Consider the following 15,085-nt stretch of genomic DNA (forward strand, 5'->3'; position numbering starts at 1 on the left):
CCAAAGATCACAGGCAGTGTCAGTGGGATCTGAACTCTGGCTTTCCTGGGTGTTAGCCTGCTGCTCTAACCACTTGGCTATTCCTCCACTCAGAGGATAAAGTAAACTTTAACAAGTTATTTACCACTGTATTTTGGGGGCCTCATGCACTAAAAACTGTCAGCTCTCTCTCCACAGATGCAATATACTTCCCTCTTAATTCTAATAATAATATTGTGTTGTCTTGTAATTTATAATTTCATGTAAACTGCACCATTTTTCAGAGGATTAATAAATGTAATAAAATAAACCTTCTGCACCAAGACAGCAGTCATATAAAAGGGAAATGCAAGTAATTATTGGGTGCTGCAGCATGGCACCTTCCAGGAGTGCTGTGAAACAGCATCACATACTCAAAGGGATGCATTTAACCACAAAGTGTGAGCCTAAACGTCAGAGCTGGATCCAAGCATTGTCCGGGATTCAACCATTTTTAGATTGCAATCTGTGATTGGATTATTCTTCTCTGCAAATGCTGGGTTAAAAGTAAATTAGTCTTTGATGTTGGGATATCATTAGGGACCTTTGTATCCAATTTTTATTTTATTTTTCCTGGTAATTTATCAGTGTTTATTACAACTAGGCAAAAAGTGGAGAAGTCAGTGGGAAAAAAAACCTCATTTTCAAAGGTAAATATTTTTGTTTATCTTGGAATAAACACTGATAAATACCCAGGAACAATAAAATAGAAACTGGAAATGAAGGTTCCTAGATTACCATTAAAATCTGGCTGCACATACTTTACCAAAAATGGCGCAAGACTGCATCCTGCCACCAGGCTCTATACTTAACCATATCCATCTCTAAAACCAGTTGTTGAAATGCTGCAGCAGAAATGAACCTGATAATATTAAGGCGATCTAGGTTCACATTTGGAGCAAAAGGACCAAAATGTTAAAATTAGAGAGTGAGGTTATAAAAAACATTGGGGCCGATGCAATACTGTGCACAGCGGCTAGCGCACGGTTTAACATGAGAAAACGTGCATCCATAACCCCCGATGCAATACGGGGATTAGTGCATCCAAAATGCACTGTCCAAATCACCGCGTAGTTAACAGCGCTCATCACATGTAAATTCCATGTAGAGGAGGCTATTAGCTAATCCCTGCGATGCAAAAAATTTCCTGCACAGCCAGTGCACCCATTGCAATGTGGAAAATTATATGTCAGCCCGGAGCTGGTGTAAAGGTATGTCACGCTCAAGGGCGCATTGAAAAAAAAAAGAAAAATCCTGCTTTCTGAGATTCCTCCTAATAGTATTGTAGCGATACTAAGTAGAAGGAACCAAATAAAGCAGATTTAGTTAAAAAAAGAAAAGTTTTTGAAAAAAAAAAGTTTTTGAAAAAAAAAAAGTTCTGGACGCCCAATATACACACACAAAGAATCACGGTCTAGGCCATGTATCTTGTGCGTGTCTATGCCGGTAACAGGAGAAAATGGACGCTTGTAGATTGAGCGTCCGTTTTCCCAACCCGCTCGACAGCCACCTCTCCTGTGCACCCAATGCCGAGGAGGCGCTAGGAAAGCACACATTTTGCCTAGTGCCTCCTTTTTTTACGCGACCCCTAATTTAAATATTGCATCGCACGCCCAGGATAGGTGGCTGGGCGCACATTAGTAAAACAGGCGCTCAACACTGAGTGCCTGTTTTCTGCACACAAATAGGGGTAGATTTTATAAATCTGCGCCCGCGTGTACTTTTGTTCGTGCACCAGGCGCAAACAAGAGTACGCGGGATTTTAATAGATACACGCATAGATGCGCGTATCCATTAAAATCCAGGGTCGGCGCAGCCTGCCTCCGTTCCCTCCGAGGCCGCCTCCCCCCACCTTCCCCTCACTTCCCTTACCTAACCCACCCCCCAGCTCTATCTAACCCCCCCTCTTGTTGTACAAGTTACGCCTGCCCAAAGCAGGCGTAACTTGCGCGCGCCAGGCCGGCCGCCGGCACACGATTCCCAGGCCCGGGAGCAGTTTCGGAGGCTTTGGCCACGCCCCCGGGCCGGAACCACACCCGCGGCCCCGCCCCCAAATAACGCGCCACCGCGACATGCCCCAACACGCCCCCCAGGAAAGCCCCGGGACTTACGCGCGCCGCCGAGCCTACTCAACATAGGCTCGGTGTGCGCAGGGGGTACTTCGGCCAGGTTATCGGGGGGTACGTGCGTATCTTACGCGTGTACCCCTTTGAAAATATGGCCCATATTGCATTGGCCCCACTGACAGCACAAAGAGACTATCTGTAGCAATAAAACATACAGAATATTACAATAGAATCCCATTATAAACACCACTTCCTCAAGTTCTCTCTTGTTCACTGAAGAAAAAACAAAATGATAAACACAATCTCAACCGAAGCACCATCTCTCTGATCTTTACATGAGAACTGAGCGACTCTTCTCCAAAGCACAACAGTACCTTCCCCATCACAGTTCACCCAGTACTGAGGCCTTCCTCAGTTGATTATAAGGCACCGTTTCAACAGTAAGGAACAAGTCTAAATGGTCTGCCCCAAGGCACAGCACAGCACAGCACAGCACGTCATGATAAATTGTACAGCAATCATTCTGCTGCAAGCTTGTCGGCCTCATAGAGCCAGAGCTGTCATAGGCAGGGAAAACCATCATAAAACGTGCTGCAAGGACAGTAAAATATGCCGGATGGTAAACATGCACTTGAAGGTAAGAGAAAGCGATGCAGCCTGATATGGAGGCGCCACAGTGCTCATATCTCCAAGCAGTCAGCAATGAAAGAGCTAGATAAGCATCTTCAGAAAGTGCCAGAGACTCGAACACATGGACCATAACAGGGCAATCACTTCCTGGTTCAAGCAAGTAATAACATTTTATGGTTTGCTTTAAAGCAAAACCGAGATGGTATTTTTCTAATAACCTTGTTTTCATAAAGCACTCAAGCCATATAAAATGGAACTAAGTAAGAATTATAAGAGAAACAGACAACAGCATTTACAGAGCTGGGGCCTTTCTGAAATGTAATGTGAAAAGGCTGCACAAAAAAATATTCCTTTGTTTTTCACTTCAAAGTAAAAATGAGGCCATCAAGTTGCCTGTGCACGATTATTGTGTGTATTCTCTTTTACACTTTCTTCTTTACACATTCATTTGCTACAGAGTAAAAATGCATCATTGCACTCAGTGCGGCCCTTTGCTGGACTCATCCCATCAGTCAGTGACTGACCGTGTCAACTCTGGAGGAAAAACATTGCGCTTTACATTCTACTGTAGTGCACTTTCTCACCAAAAGGGATACCAACACCAAAATCTGCATCTTTACCAAATTTCATGGATGATGAATACCACTTGCTTAGTTATAGCTTAGTAGGGATAAGAATGACATAAAGCACAGCCAAGGCTAATACGTTCCATTACATACCTATAGCAGTCCATCTATTACTGTAGCAGATAATCTCTACTGAGCCTTTTATGTTAATTGCTACATGTGCACTTGGCTCTATGACTTCCAGGTTAGAAGGTTATATTTTAAAGAACCATAAATCGCTTATTTTTTTTTTTAGTGACTCCTTTCAGAGGGGTTCTGAGGCTCTTGATGACACCAAGCGGGGAAACTGTCAGAGATTTAACAACCACGCTGATCACACTGCTGCCCCCACCCCTCCAACACTAACCATAGGGAAGGTCCTAAGATCTCTTAGCAAAGCAGGGTCAGGCCTGGCTACTACCTGGATGGGAGACCATCAGGGAAAGAGAGGGTGCTGCAGGAGGCAATAGCAACGCGCTGCAGTGCTCTACCAAGAAAAGGTCACAGGGCAGCGATCACCCAACCTTTACCACCACAAATGAGTTGAAAATGGACAAGAAACAAAAATACGCAAATTCAGGGTCATATCGGTGGGGCATTTATTTACTGTATAACAGCTAGAAAATGGGACCCACAAGAGAGAGAACTAAAAAAACATGATTTAACCATACAGGTCCTAGGGCTGGAGGACCACTCTGAAAGAACATCAGATCAATCTCACTCTGATCTGGGGGAAAAAAACCCAACTACTGCAGGTCTGTGGTTGAAGAATATTGTTTAAAAATCCTGTGTTTTCAAATAGGAACTTATTCCAGAAAAGACATTGCTGTTCTCTAAACACTTTAAGCCTATGGGACTGTGGCTCAGGAAACAGGTGATGACCGAATGGCCTCAGAAAACCCAAAGGCAGTGGTTTGGAGGGATGTAGGTGCCTGTCTTTGGGCAATGCACATTTGGCACTCCGGGGTTTGAACTGAGTATTGTCTAAAGAACGTACGCTGCCCCTTTTGCAACAATGCCTTGAATTTTTAGCCCATGGCACGATATACCTAAACAATCAGAAGCAGAACATCTCATGTCCGTAGTATGACCTTCTTACAGGGGGTCAGGTTAACATCTTGAGTTGGAAATTCCTGCTCTGATGAGCCACAAGGATGATCCCGCATGATGGATTTAAAGAGAGCGCTAGTGGATGACCCTCTTTTCTACAAGCAATGACCCTCATCTTAACTTTCAAAATTTAGAAATCACGGCATGCCTGTTGAAAGGAAGGCTTTCTCTAGGTGATGCAAAAAAACAACAAACAGGTTATGCGTATCCAGAGTTCAGTTTGGAAGTTTGGGGGGGGGGGGGGGGGAGAGAGGGAGATGTTTGCTTTGCCAGTAATGTTTTCACAGTACCACAAAGAGCCTCATTTTGTCTGCCCACAGTTTTAGGCAAGCTACATATACAATGCCTGGTGAAATAATAAATCTTGCATTATAGCAATCAGGAGGCCTTCCTCAGCATAAGATATTCAAAAACCTGTCTAACTTACAGGTCACTCCGTACCTCTAGAAAACACAATTCAAACAGGCGCATTTAAGCTCGGTTCTTTTTTAAAGGAGCTTGAGAAATTAGTTTCTGTATTTGTTACTGTTCTTTACAGCTTAAATCTCAGTCCAATCAGCGGCCTCCCTGAGGCATTTTCCGATCACTACAGGTTAAAATCCTTGCAGACTCGTCTGTTTGACTAATGCTGGGTGTTTTGTAATTCTACTTGTGAGAGATTTTATTTGACAAAATCCTGCTGTTCAGGATCTTCAGATGCTAGGCAGCTGTACTCAGATCTAAAGCCCCGTTGTCCTGGATGCTTTAGATCTGTATCACTGTTATGAAAAGTGGAAAACTCTTTAAATTACTGTGCCAAGATTTTTTGGATACTACTTGTCCATCTCAAGATGCATTACTGAGAAAGATTCATCAGCTCTCAATACAAATCTTACTTTTTCTATTATAAAATGGACTGAAACAATCCTGACTGGACATGAGGCCCATGTAATCACTGTGGTATTAAAAACAAGAGAAAGGCAGAGTCCCTAAGAAATTGGTAGAAGCGTTGATCAATAGAAAAACCGCTTTCACACTGTTCGAGACCATCTGAGGTGTGCAGGGGAAGGGGGAAACTGCTGACACCTTTCTTCCCGGCAGGTGTGCTCCAGCTGTTTCGCTGTTTGAACTACACGGGGGCCAGCAGCTCCCACAGGCAACGGGGCCTCATGTATTCAAACTGTGAACCGGCTGGAGTACACTTGGCAGGGAGAAAGTTGTCAGCAACCTCCTGCTCATTAGTCACTAATTACTTATTAAGTACAAAAAAATATTAGGATACTGTGGTACCGAGCAGTCAAAAGGTAGCCAGACGACAGACTTCAAGTTGAACTCTAGCAAAATCTTTTTTTAAATCTCTTTATCTGTAGCAAGTAACAGACAAAGCAACTTTGCAATTCAATCCAGCTCGACAAACAAAATGTGACCCTGCCGCTTACAGTTCAGTGCATTTCTCTTTCTCAAGGCTTCCGTCTTCCTCCAGGGGCCTGCCTAACCCCTCTGGGCCCTGCTCTCTTAGCCCCGGCTCAAGGGAACCTCCCGACCCAGAATCCCTTGTTGGTTGAGCTCTTAAGGAGGACCATGTCAGATACCTGTGGCCGGTCCTTTAAGGTGTTCTGAGGGAGTTTCTTATACACTCCCTCACAGATACTAACAATGAGAGATGAAATAGGGGGATAATACAATTCATTTCCACGACACAATTTCAGTTCTCTTCTTCTGGCCCTCTCACTATTCTAGAGCTTTATGGTACTGTTCTACACATTTTGCTGAAGAAGCTACAGTGAGGCTCTGCAACCTCGTGCTACAATAGTTTGCTAATAGTAGTTAGGTTAGCAAAGAATCTGTCAGTGCATTAATCAATAATTTGGAAGAAAGGCTTGATACCCACATCCAATGCGGATTATAAGTCTGAGCAATTTGATTGGTTTATTCTTGGCAACACAGGTGGCACAGGCATTATATATCACAGCCATCTATCTTTCTATGTTTCATCATGGAAAAGAATATCTTGCAGAATTTAGAGAAAAAAACCCCTTCAATCAAAACCATATTTAGTAATAGAAGACCAGGCATACTAAAGTGTGTTACACACTGCTCAGGCGATCCAAGTCACTTGGCCATCAGCCTTTATGTCTCAAGCAATCTGATGCATTTACATGTGGGACGACACTGCATGTTCTTATAACCATGAGAACAAAAACGAAACCCTGAAAAGAAAGCAAGCGAGGAATCTTAGCAAATGGATTTCCTGAGCTTCCTACCCGAGCTTGCATCAATTGCTGTTGACACTCCTCTACGATCAGAATTGGGGCGTGATGATCCCGGCATGCTAACTGGCTCAGAACGGACTGGCTGGATCCTACAATTGCAAAAACAAATAAGAACATAATTCCATCACATGATGCTTTTTTTTTTTTTTTTTTGCAAACACAGAGAGAAAGGTATAATCCAACACCTTCAAGTTCCAAACCATTATCAGTATCATGAACAATGCAATAAGCCAGGAGAATTAAAACCAGAAATGGGCTCTTACGGCGAGCCAGTGATAAATCCATACCACAGTACTCCTATCTGCTTTGGTGCTGCGCTAGCTGACAAGTTATTGAAAGCATTGATCTTCTCAGAAGCAATGAGGACCCAACACAGACATACTTTGCAGATGTCTGCTTGCTTGCATCCCAATGCGACAAGTAGCAACCAATGATGCTACAAAAATGCCACAGACACTTGAATAGAAATTTCAGTTGAAATTGGACTTTCATGGATTTATATTACTAACATATTCCAGGAAACAGGTTTTGTCCCTGAAGCATCTGATTCATATTTAGAAGAAGCCTGACAGACAATTTTGATGAGGAATGCTGCATTCAATCCAGAAGGGTTTACCAAGGACTGCAGCTGCTATGTCCATGCTAATAAGCTAGACAATCACAGGAAACTAACAGTTCTCTTATGCTCTTTCCCTTTTCTAGCTGTCACAGGGTTTTACTATAGATTTTGCTTCTTGTAGAAATGGAATACATTTCTCATAGGAACAGCCAGTTGGAGTTTCACAGTTAATGAGAGAAAGAATTCAAAGGAACAATACGGGTTTGATTATTTTCAAAAGGATTTACCTTTTGAAAATCAACCAGGAGCATAAACTCACAAAGTATACGTGAAACTCGCTTTTGGGCATACTTCCGTGCTCTGGGGGGAAGGGGGATGCAATCGGGATGGGTAAAGAATTTATGTGCATGCTTTCGATTTTCAAAAGTATGCACGTAAATCTACCTGCTGAAGAGCAGGTAAGAACATAAGAACATGCCATACTGGGTCAGACATTATCAGTATCATGAACAATGCAATAAGCCAGGAGAATTAAAACCAGAAATGGGCTCTTACGGCGAGCCAGTGATAAATCCATACCATCAAGCCCAGCATCCTGCTTCCAACAGTGACCAATCCAGGCCACAAGAATCTGGCAAGTACCCAAAAACTAAGTCTATTCCATGTAACCATTGCTAATGGCAGTGACTATTCTCTAAGTGAACTTAATAGCAGGTAATGGACTTCTCCTCCAAGAACTTATCCAATCCTTTTTTAAACACAGCTATACTAACTGCACTAACCACATCCTCTGGCAACAAATTCCAGAGTTTAATTGTGCGTTGAGTAAAAAAGAACTTTCTCCGATTAGTTTTAAATGTGCCCCATGCTAACTTCATGGAGTGCCCCCTAGTCTTTCTATTATCCGAAAGAGTAAATAACCGATTCACATCTACCCGTTCTAGACCTCTCATGATTTTAAACATCTCTATCATATCCCCCCCTCAGCCGTCTCTTCTCCAAGCTGAAAAGTCCTAACCTCTTCAGCCTTTCCTCATAGGGGAGCTGTTCCATCCCCTTTATCATTTTGGTTGCCCTTCTCTGTATCTTCTCCATTGCAACAATATCTTTTTTGAGATGCGGCAACCAGAATTGTACACAGTATTCAAGGTGCGGTCTCACCATGGAGCGATACAGAGGCATTATGACATTTTCCGTTTTATTCACCATTCCCTTTCTAATAATTCCCAATATTCTGTTTGCTTTTTTGACTGCCGCAGCACACTGAACCGACATTTTCAATGTGCTATCCACTATGATGCCTAGATCTCTTTCTTGGGTGGTAGCACCTAATATGGAACCCAACATTGTGTAATTATAGCATGGGTTATTTTTCCCTATATGCATCACCTTGCACTTATCCACATTAAATTTCATCTGCCATTTCGATGCTCAATTTTCCAGTCTCACAAGGTCTTCCTGCAATTTATCACAATCTGCTTGTGATTTAACTACTCTGAACAATTTTGTATCATCTGCAAATTTGATTACCTCACTCGTCATATTTCTTTCCAGATCATTTATAAATATATTGAAAAGTAAGGGTCCCAATACAGATCCCTGAGGCACTCCACTGTTTACCCTTTTCCACTGAGAAAATTGTCCATTTAATCCTATTCTCTGTTTCCTGTCTTTTAACCAGTTTGTAATCCACGAAAGGACATCGCCATCTCTCCCATGACTTTTTACTTTTCTTAGAAGCCTCTCATGAGGAACTTTGTCAAACGCCTTCTGAAAATCCAAGTACACTACATCTACCGGGTCACCTTTATCCACATGTTTATTAACTCCTTCAAAAAAGTGAAGCAAAGTAAGTCCATGCACATACCAGGACAACCAGCAAATTTGCAAAACAGAATTATAAAATTCAGGCTGAAGTCCACAGGTAAAAAGCCCTACATGGGTTATTTGAGTTTAATTTAAAAAACTAAACCTAATTTTTAAAAGCAAGAGTCCACTCCCAAGGGGACTCCATCTATTGAATAATTGCCTTGAATCTCATAAATGCCGTGACCTTTGTCTCTAACCTGGGTTGAGGGCAATCATCTGGCAATAAAGCTTTTTGCCACAGGCACTACGAATTCATTACCCTGAAGCATCACAGAGTGTAAAAAGGGGAAGATTACGAGTATTTCCTAGCCCAAGAGGTGTTTTCATTGGGTTTAGCAATGGATGGAAAATTCTGATTCTTTGCTTTCAGTGATACCGTGCAGGATGGTTGATTTAATTTGACTTATGTTTTAATACTGAAACTTATGGATAAATCAATACATATCTTGCTGTTAGATAAAAGCTCACTCCTTTTTTATCTTTGCCATGTGCATCTGAACTTTGCTTTATATCTGCAACATTTCGTCTGTTGGTCCTCTGACATTGGGTTTTACACTGGTGTGCCTATACTATGGGCATGACTCACCACGCTGCTGGACTTTGTGATTCAAAATGTCTGACAAAACATTTAATAATATTTATTTTAAAAAGAAATGATCATTAACTGTCACAAAATTTACTAACTTGGAATTATGCAAAAAAATTCCAGTTCAGTATATTAACATAACACTGCAGATTATGGCAAACAATAACCAATTGCCTCATCCACTGCGCCCCCTTGTCTTCTCTGGGTAGAATGCATTTAAATCCCCATACTTAAACCAATACCAGATCCTCTACATTTCTTTTACCCAACATCTCAAACCCATTTCTACTACTGCCCTCTACATCTGTCCCAAATCTTTTTAAATTGCAGTACAATGCTGGCCTCCACCACCTCTGCCAGTGGCCCATTCCCCGCATCGTCAACCTCCTCTTTGGTTCTTACAAACCACATACTTAATCTAATACCCAGGTCTGCCGCACCCCATCTCCTCAACTACCCTTCCCCTAACTCTGCCATTTCTTACCACAAAGTTTTTTTTAATAATCCAAATAGGCATCAGAACTAAGGAGGCTGATGTCGGAAACATCTGGCCAACCCAACTTGTTGATGCCAAGGTTCTAACCATGGCAGCTCCACGCAGATTATTTGAGGAAGTGACATTTTTCAGACATCTGGTTCTTTTAAGAATATCCTTTACACAGTATATTGACGAGGAGGAGAGTTTTCAAAGGCATTTGCTTCAGTCACTAAGCAGAGACCCAGGTAATTCTCTAGTCTGAAATTTCCCTCCTCTCAATGGCCAAAAGTAGTGGGGCCTAGGAAAGAGTTAGGACAAGGAAGGTAAAGTCTGAATGGGGATTTCATTTGGAAATCACATACTTTGCACCTGCTGTAAAGCAAATGTTATGTCTGCAGGTGCTTTCACTTATTTATTTATTTTTTAACCCATGGCCCCCACTAGCCCCAAATTTTCAAAGGGAAACTCTGCAGGCCATATCCACAGACCTACAACCTCCCTGCTGGGTATGAAAATTCACCCACAATATCCAGGATAGCTCTCAGATGTTTTATTTCTTCCATATAATAGCAGCAACTAATGACACTACCAAAAGTGAATTCTTATTGTGAACAAATAGCCTGTGGATGTTTAGTTACTTCCTCACCTGAGACTGTTCAAATCAAGATCATCTGTATCGAAATCCAGAAGAGGCTGTGGTGTGTCGCTTGGGCCATGGGATTGAAGTACCGAAGAACTTGACGAAATTACTGTAGTTTGGCCCGAGGCATGGATGGTTTTAAACTGAAACTGAGGGCCCATCCAGAGGCGTCTATGAGGTCCAGTATGAGTCACGATTTCAACCTGGGAATATTTAACAAAACAAAGTTAAAATTGATTGCTGTTGTTGGTCTCACTTTCATGATTCCAAAAGTTGTGGTTCAATAGCCCATTTTCGCATAAGAACTGACTCCATCAGTGGGAATATAATGAACATGTCAACTTCATTTTCACTCTGTGCCCTCTGTCCTTTAACTCATAGTATGATCCAATGACAAAGCATATCCTTCCTTGCTCTGTTCTTCCACTGGATCCTGCTAATGTCCAGCAGAACAATGGAACAGGAAAAAAATAGAACAGTAGTAGTCTTTTTCTCATGTAGCACATTCATATGGGAAGCTGATTCAGGATATCTGTTCTATTCTGGAACTTCTGAAACTGGGAGAACCGCACAGATGATGTTGCCAGACTGAGTAAGAAACAAGAGTAGACAGCATGGCTATTTAAGCACTCTTTAGTGGCCACATGAGACCAGCATACAGCCTCAGAAGAGCATTACTGGATTTTTTGGCCACCATGGGTTGAGATAGTTGGAGAAAATAGCAGTATGGAAAAACATCTTTAGAGATGCTGCTTAGGTCCATATCCCTTTCTATACCAGATGTCAACCTGTCCATAGAGACTGAGCAAGAGGGTGGTATCATCCTGCAAGATTTGGGCCTGTGATAGTGAAATAGGGTTCCAGGTGTAACATAAAATCAAATCAAGTTCTAAGACCAAACAAAAATACATTTAACTTGACACTTTTAATTTTTTGGTTAAAGTTATGTGTTTAAATCAAAATTTGCAGTCTAATACACATTAAACATTCTTCATAAACTACATACTTACTGAATACTTCCATCCCTGCCCCTGCCAGTGACCTCAACCCTTTCCTAAAGAGCTTTTACAGTGCATAATATATGGAAAAGATACAAATAAAACATTAATCCTTGCTTTAGTTTACACTGTTAACCATGTTATTAGATAAGTGCAGTTTGCAAGCATACCTGTGTCATACAAAAATCCGCATAAGTTGTGCAGTTCAAAAACACATAAGTTATGTCAGTTTTCAAAGCAAATAAATGCTCTTAAGTTTGCTTTAGAACACAAAAACATGACATATGCCATACTGGGTCAGACCAAGGGTCCATCAAGCCCAGTATCCTGTGTCCAACAATGGCCAACCAAGTCACAAGTACCCAGACATTAAATTAATAGATCCCAAGTTACTAATTCTCATTGATTAAAGCAGTTTATGGATTCTAGGAATTTATCCAAAACTTTTTTAAACACAGTTACACTAACTGTGTTTAAAAAACTAACTGCCATAACCACAACCTCTGGCAATGAATTCCAGAGCTTAATTATGCATTGAGTGAAAAATAATTTTCTCCGATTTGTTTTAAATGAGCTACTTGCTAACTTCATGGAATGCTCCCCTAGCCTTGTACTATCCAAAAGAGTAAATAACCATTTTACATTTACCCGTTCAGGTCCTTTCATGATATTGTAGACCTCTATCGTATCCCCCCTCAGCCATCTCTTCTTCAAGCTGAACAACCCTAACCTCTTTAGCCTTTCCTCATAGGGGAGCTGTTCTATCCCCTTTAACATTTTGGTCGCCCTTCTATGTACTTTCTCCAGTGCAAATATATCTTTTGTGAGATGCAGTGACCAGAACTATACACAGTATTCAAGGTGTGGTCTCACCATGAAACGATATAGAGGCATTATAACATCTGCCATTTTATGCTCCATTCTCTTCCTAATAATTCCTAATATTCTGTTTGCTTTTTTGACCGCCACAGTACACTTAACCGACAATTTCCATGTATTATCCTAAATTTCTTTCCTGGGTGATGTGGAACCTAACATCGTGTAACCACAGCAAGGGTTATTTTTCCCTATATGCATTACCTTGCACTTGTCCACATTAAATTTCATCTGCCATTTGGAAGCGCAATCTTATAGTTTCACAAGGTCCTCCTGCAATTATCACAATCCATTTGAGATTTAAATACTCTGCATAATTTTGTGTCACCCGCAAATTTAAGCACCTCACTCGTTGTGCCCCTTTCTGTTGCGCTTGGGGGTGGACCCTTGTCCTGGAGCAGTGGAGAACCACTCCCTGGTGGGACCAGGAAGCATCTGCCTCCAGGGGGCGGAGCACTGGAGAAGACAGAGGCTAGGATAAGCTTCACCACTGGAAGCCTGCGGGCCCCCCGGGTGGAGCCCATAGGGACCCAGGCCGCTTGGACTTAGGTGGGTCTCCTGGAGAGGTGGTAGACAGGCGTGCCCACGGACAGCAAGGGAGCACGGTCGGACTTGAGACTGAGGTTCCGATGGAGCAAGGAAGACCAGAACAGTGTAGGCGATGACAAGGCAAGGGACAGAGCCAGAATCAGGAGACGTAATCAATCAGGCAGGGGTCAGAATCCGAGGGTCAGTCCGAGGAGTAGTCAGGCAAGGCAGAGGTCAGGTTCCAGAGGTCAGACGAGGTCTTGAGGCAGGCAGAGGTCAGGATTCAGGCAGCAGACAGGAAGGTCGAGGAACAGGCCGAGGTCAGTACCAAAGAGACAGTCCGAGGGTACTACCTGGGGAGACGGACGGATGGACAGATGCAGGAACAGAAGGACGCTGGAACAGTAGGATCCTGGAACAAGGATTAGTACACAGTGACAATCTAGCACACAATGCCAACCCGATTGCCAAGGCAAGGAAGTGCAGGCAGGGACTTCCTTAAGTAGTTCCTTCAATCAGGGTGCGCCGCAGAGCTAGGACCCACCCCTGGCCCTACAAGAGGCCGGGCGGTCCACACGCGTGCTCGTAGGGGCGTGGCCAACACCATGGGAGGCGCCGAACTCTGGCGTGAGGCCCGATGTGCAGTGGAAGGCCCGGCAACCGCTGCCGTGGGACGCCAAGGCCTGGAGGTGCTCGCGGCTGCCGCTGGGGAGGCCAACCCGGGACCTGCAGAGATGCCAGACAGGTGAGCAGGCCCGTGTGCGGGCTGGACGCGGATGGGGCGCGCAACAGTACCCCCCCCTTCTAGGCCTCCATCTACGCGGCAGTGGTTTGTCAGGATAAGTCCTATGGAAGGTCTTCAGGAGTTCCTTATCAAGAATGTTGTGGGAAGGTTTCCACGAGTTCTCCTCGGCCCCATAACCCTCCCAGGCTAGGAGGTACTCCCATTTCCCTTGCTGCCGACGGACATCGAGGACCTCTCTTACCTGAAGAGACGTATCTGGTTCTGAGAAGACCAGTGGAGGAGAGGGAACTCTACGTGAGGGCCAGGAGAGGACCAAGGGCTTCAGTAGCAAAACATGGAACGTGTTATGGATGCCCATGGCATGTGGCAGCTGGAGCTGATATGATACTGCTCCCACTCTTCGAATCACCGGAAACGGGCCAATGTATTTGGGTACCAATGTAGTGTATTTGGATTTTCAGAAGGCGTTTGACAAAGTCCCTCATGAGAGGCTTCTACGAAAACTAAAAAGTCATGGGATAGGAGGCGATGTCCTTTCGTGGATTACAAACTGGTTAAAAGACAGGAAACAGAGAGTAGGACTAAATGGTCAATTTTCTCAGTGGAAAAGGGTAAACAGTGGAGTGCCTCAGGGATCTGTACTTGGACCGGTGCTTTTCAATATATATATCAATGATCTGGAAAGGAATACGATGAGTGACGTTATCAAATTTGCAGATGATACAAAATTATTCAGAGTAGTTAAATCACAAGCAGACTGTGATACATTACAGGAGGACCTTGCAAGACTGGAAGATTGGGCATCCAAATGGCAGATGAAATTTAATGTGGACAAGTGCAAGGTGTTGCATATAGGGAAAAATAACCCTAGCTGTAGTTACACGATGTTAGGTTCCATATTAGGAGCTACCACCCAAGAAAGAGATCTAGGCGTCATAGTAGATAATACATTGAAATCGTCAGCTCAGTGTGCTGCAGCAGTCAAAAAAGCAAATAAAATGTTAGGAATTATTAGGAAGGGAATGGTTAATAAAACGGAAAATGTCATAATGCCTCTATATCGCTCCATGGTGAGACCACACCTTGAATACTGTGTACAATTCTGGTCGCCGTATCTCAAAAAAG

At 43.1% G+C, this 15,085-nt stretch overlaps 1 protein-coding gene across 7 annotated transcripts in view; it reads right to left on the reverse strand.

Annotated features, from left to right (window-relative positions):
• BCAS3 (BCAS3 microtubule associated cell migration factor) overlaps positions 1-15,085 on the reverse strand; it is a 969,760-nt gene that overhangs the window by 393,878 nt on the left and 560,797 nt on the right. For all 7 annotated transcript variants that reach the window (XM_029612008.1, XM_029612006.1, XM_029612007.1 and 4 more), the window contains 2 exons: positions 10,820-11,016; positions 6,673-6,770 (listed from right to left, as the gene is read on the reverse strand). In XM_029612008.1, the coding sequence (XP_029467868.1) occupies positions 6,673-6,770; positions 10,820-11,016 (295 nt within the window). The remainder of the gene's footprint in view (positions 1-6,672; positions 6,771-10,819; positions 11,017-15,085) is intronic.

This window comes from Rhinatrema bivittatum, chromosome 8, assembly GCF_901001135.1.
Source record: "Rhinatrema bivittatum chromosome 8, aRhiBiv1.1, whole genome shotgun sequence".
Lineage (NCBI taxonomy): Eukaryota > Metazoa > Chordata > Amphibia > Gymnophiona > Rhinatrematidae > Rhinatrema > Rhinatrema bivittatum.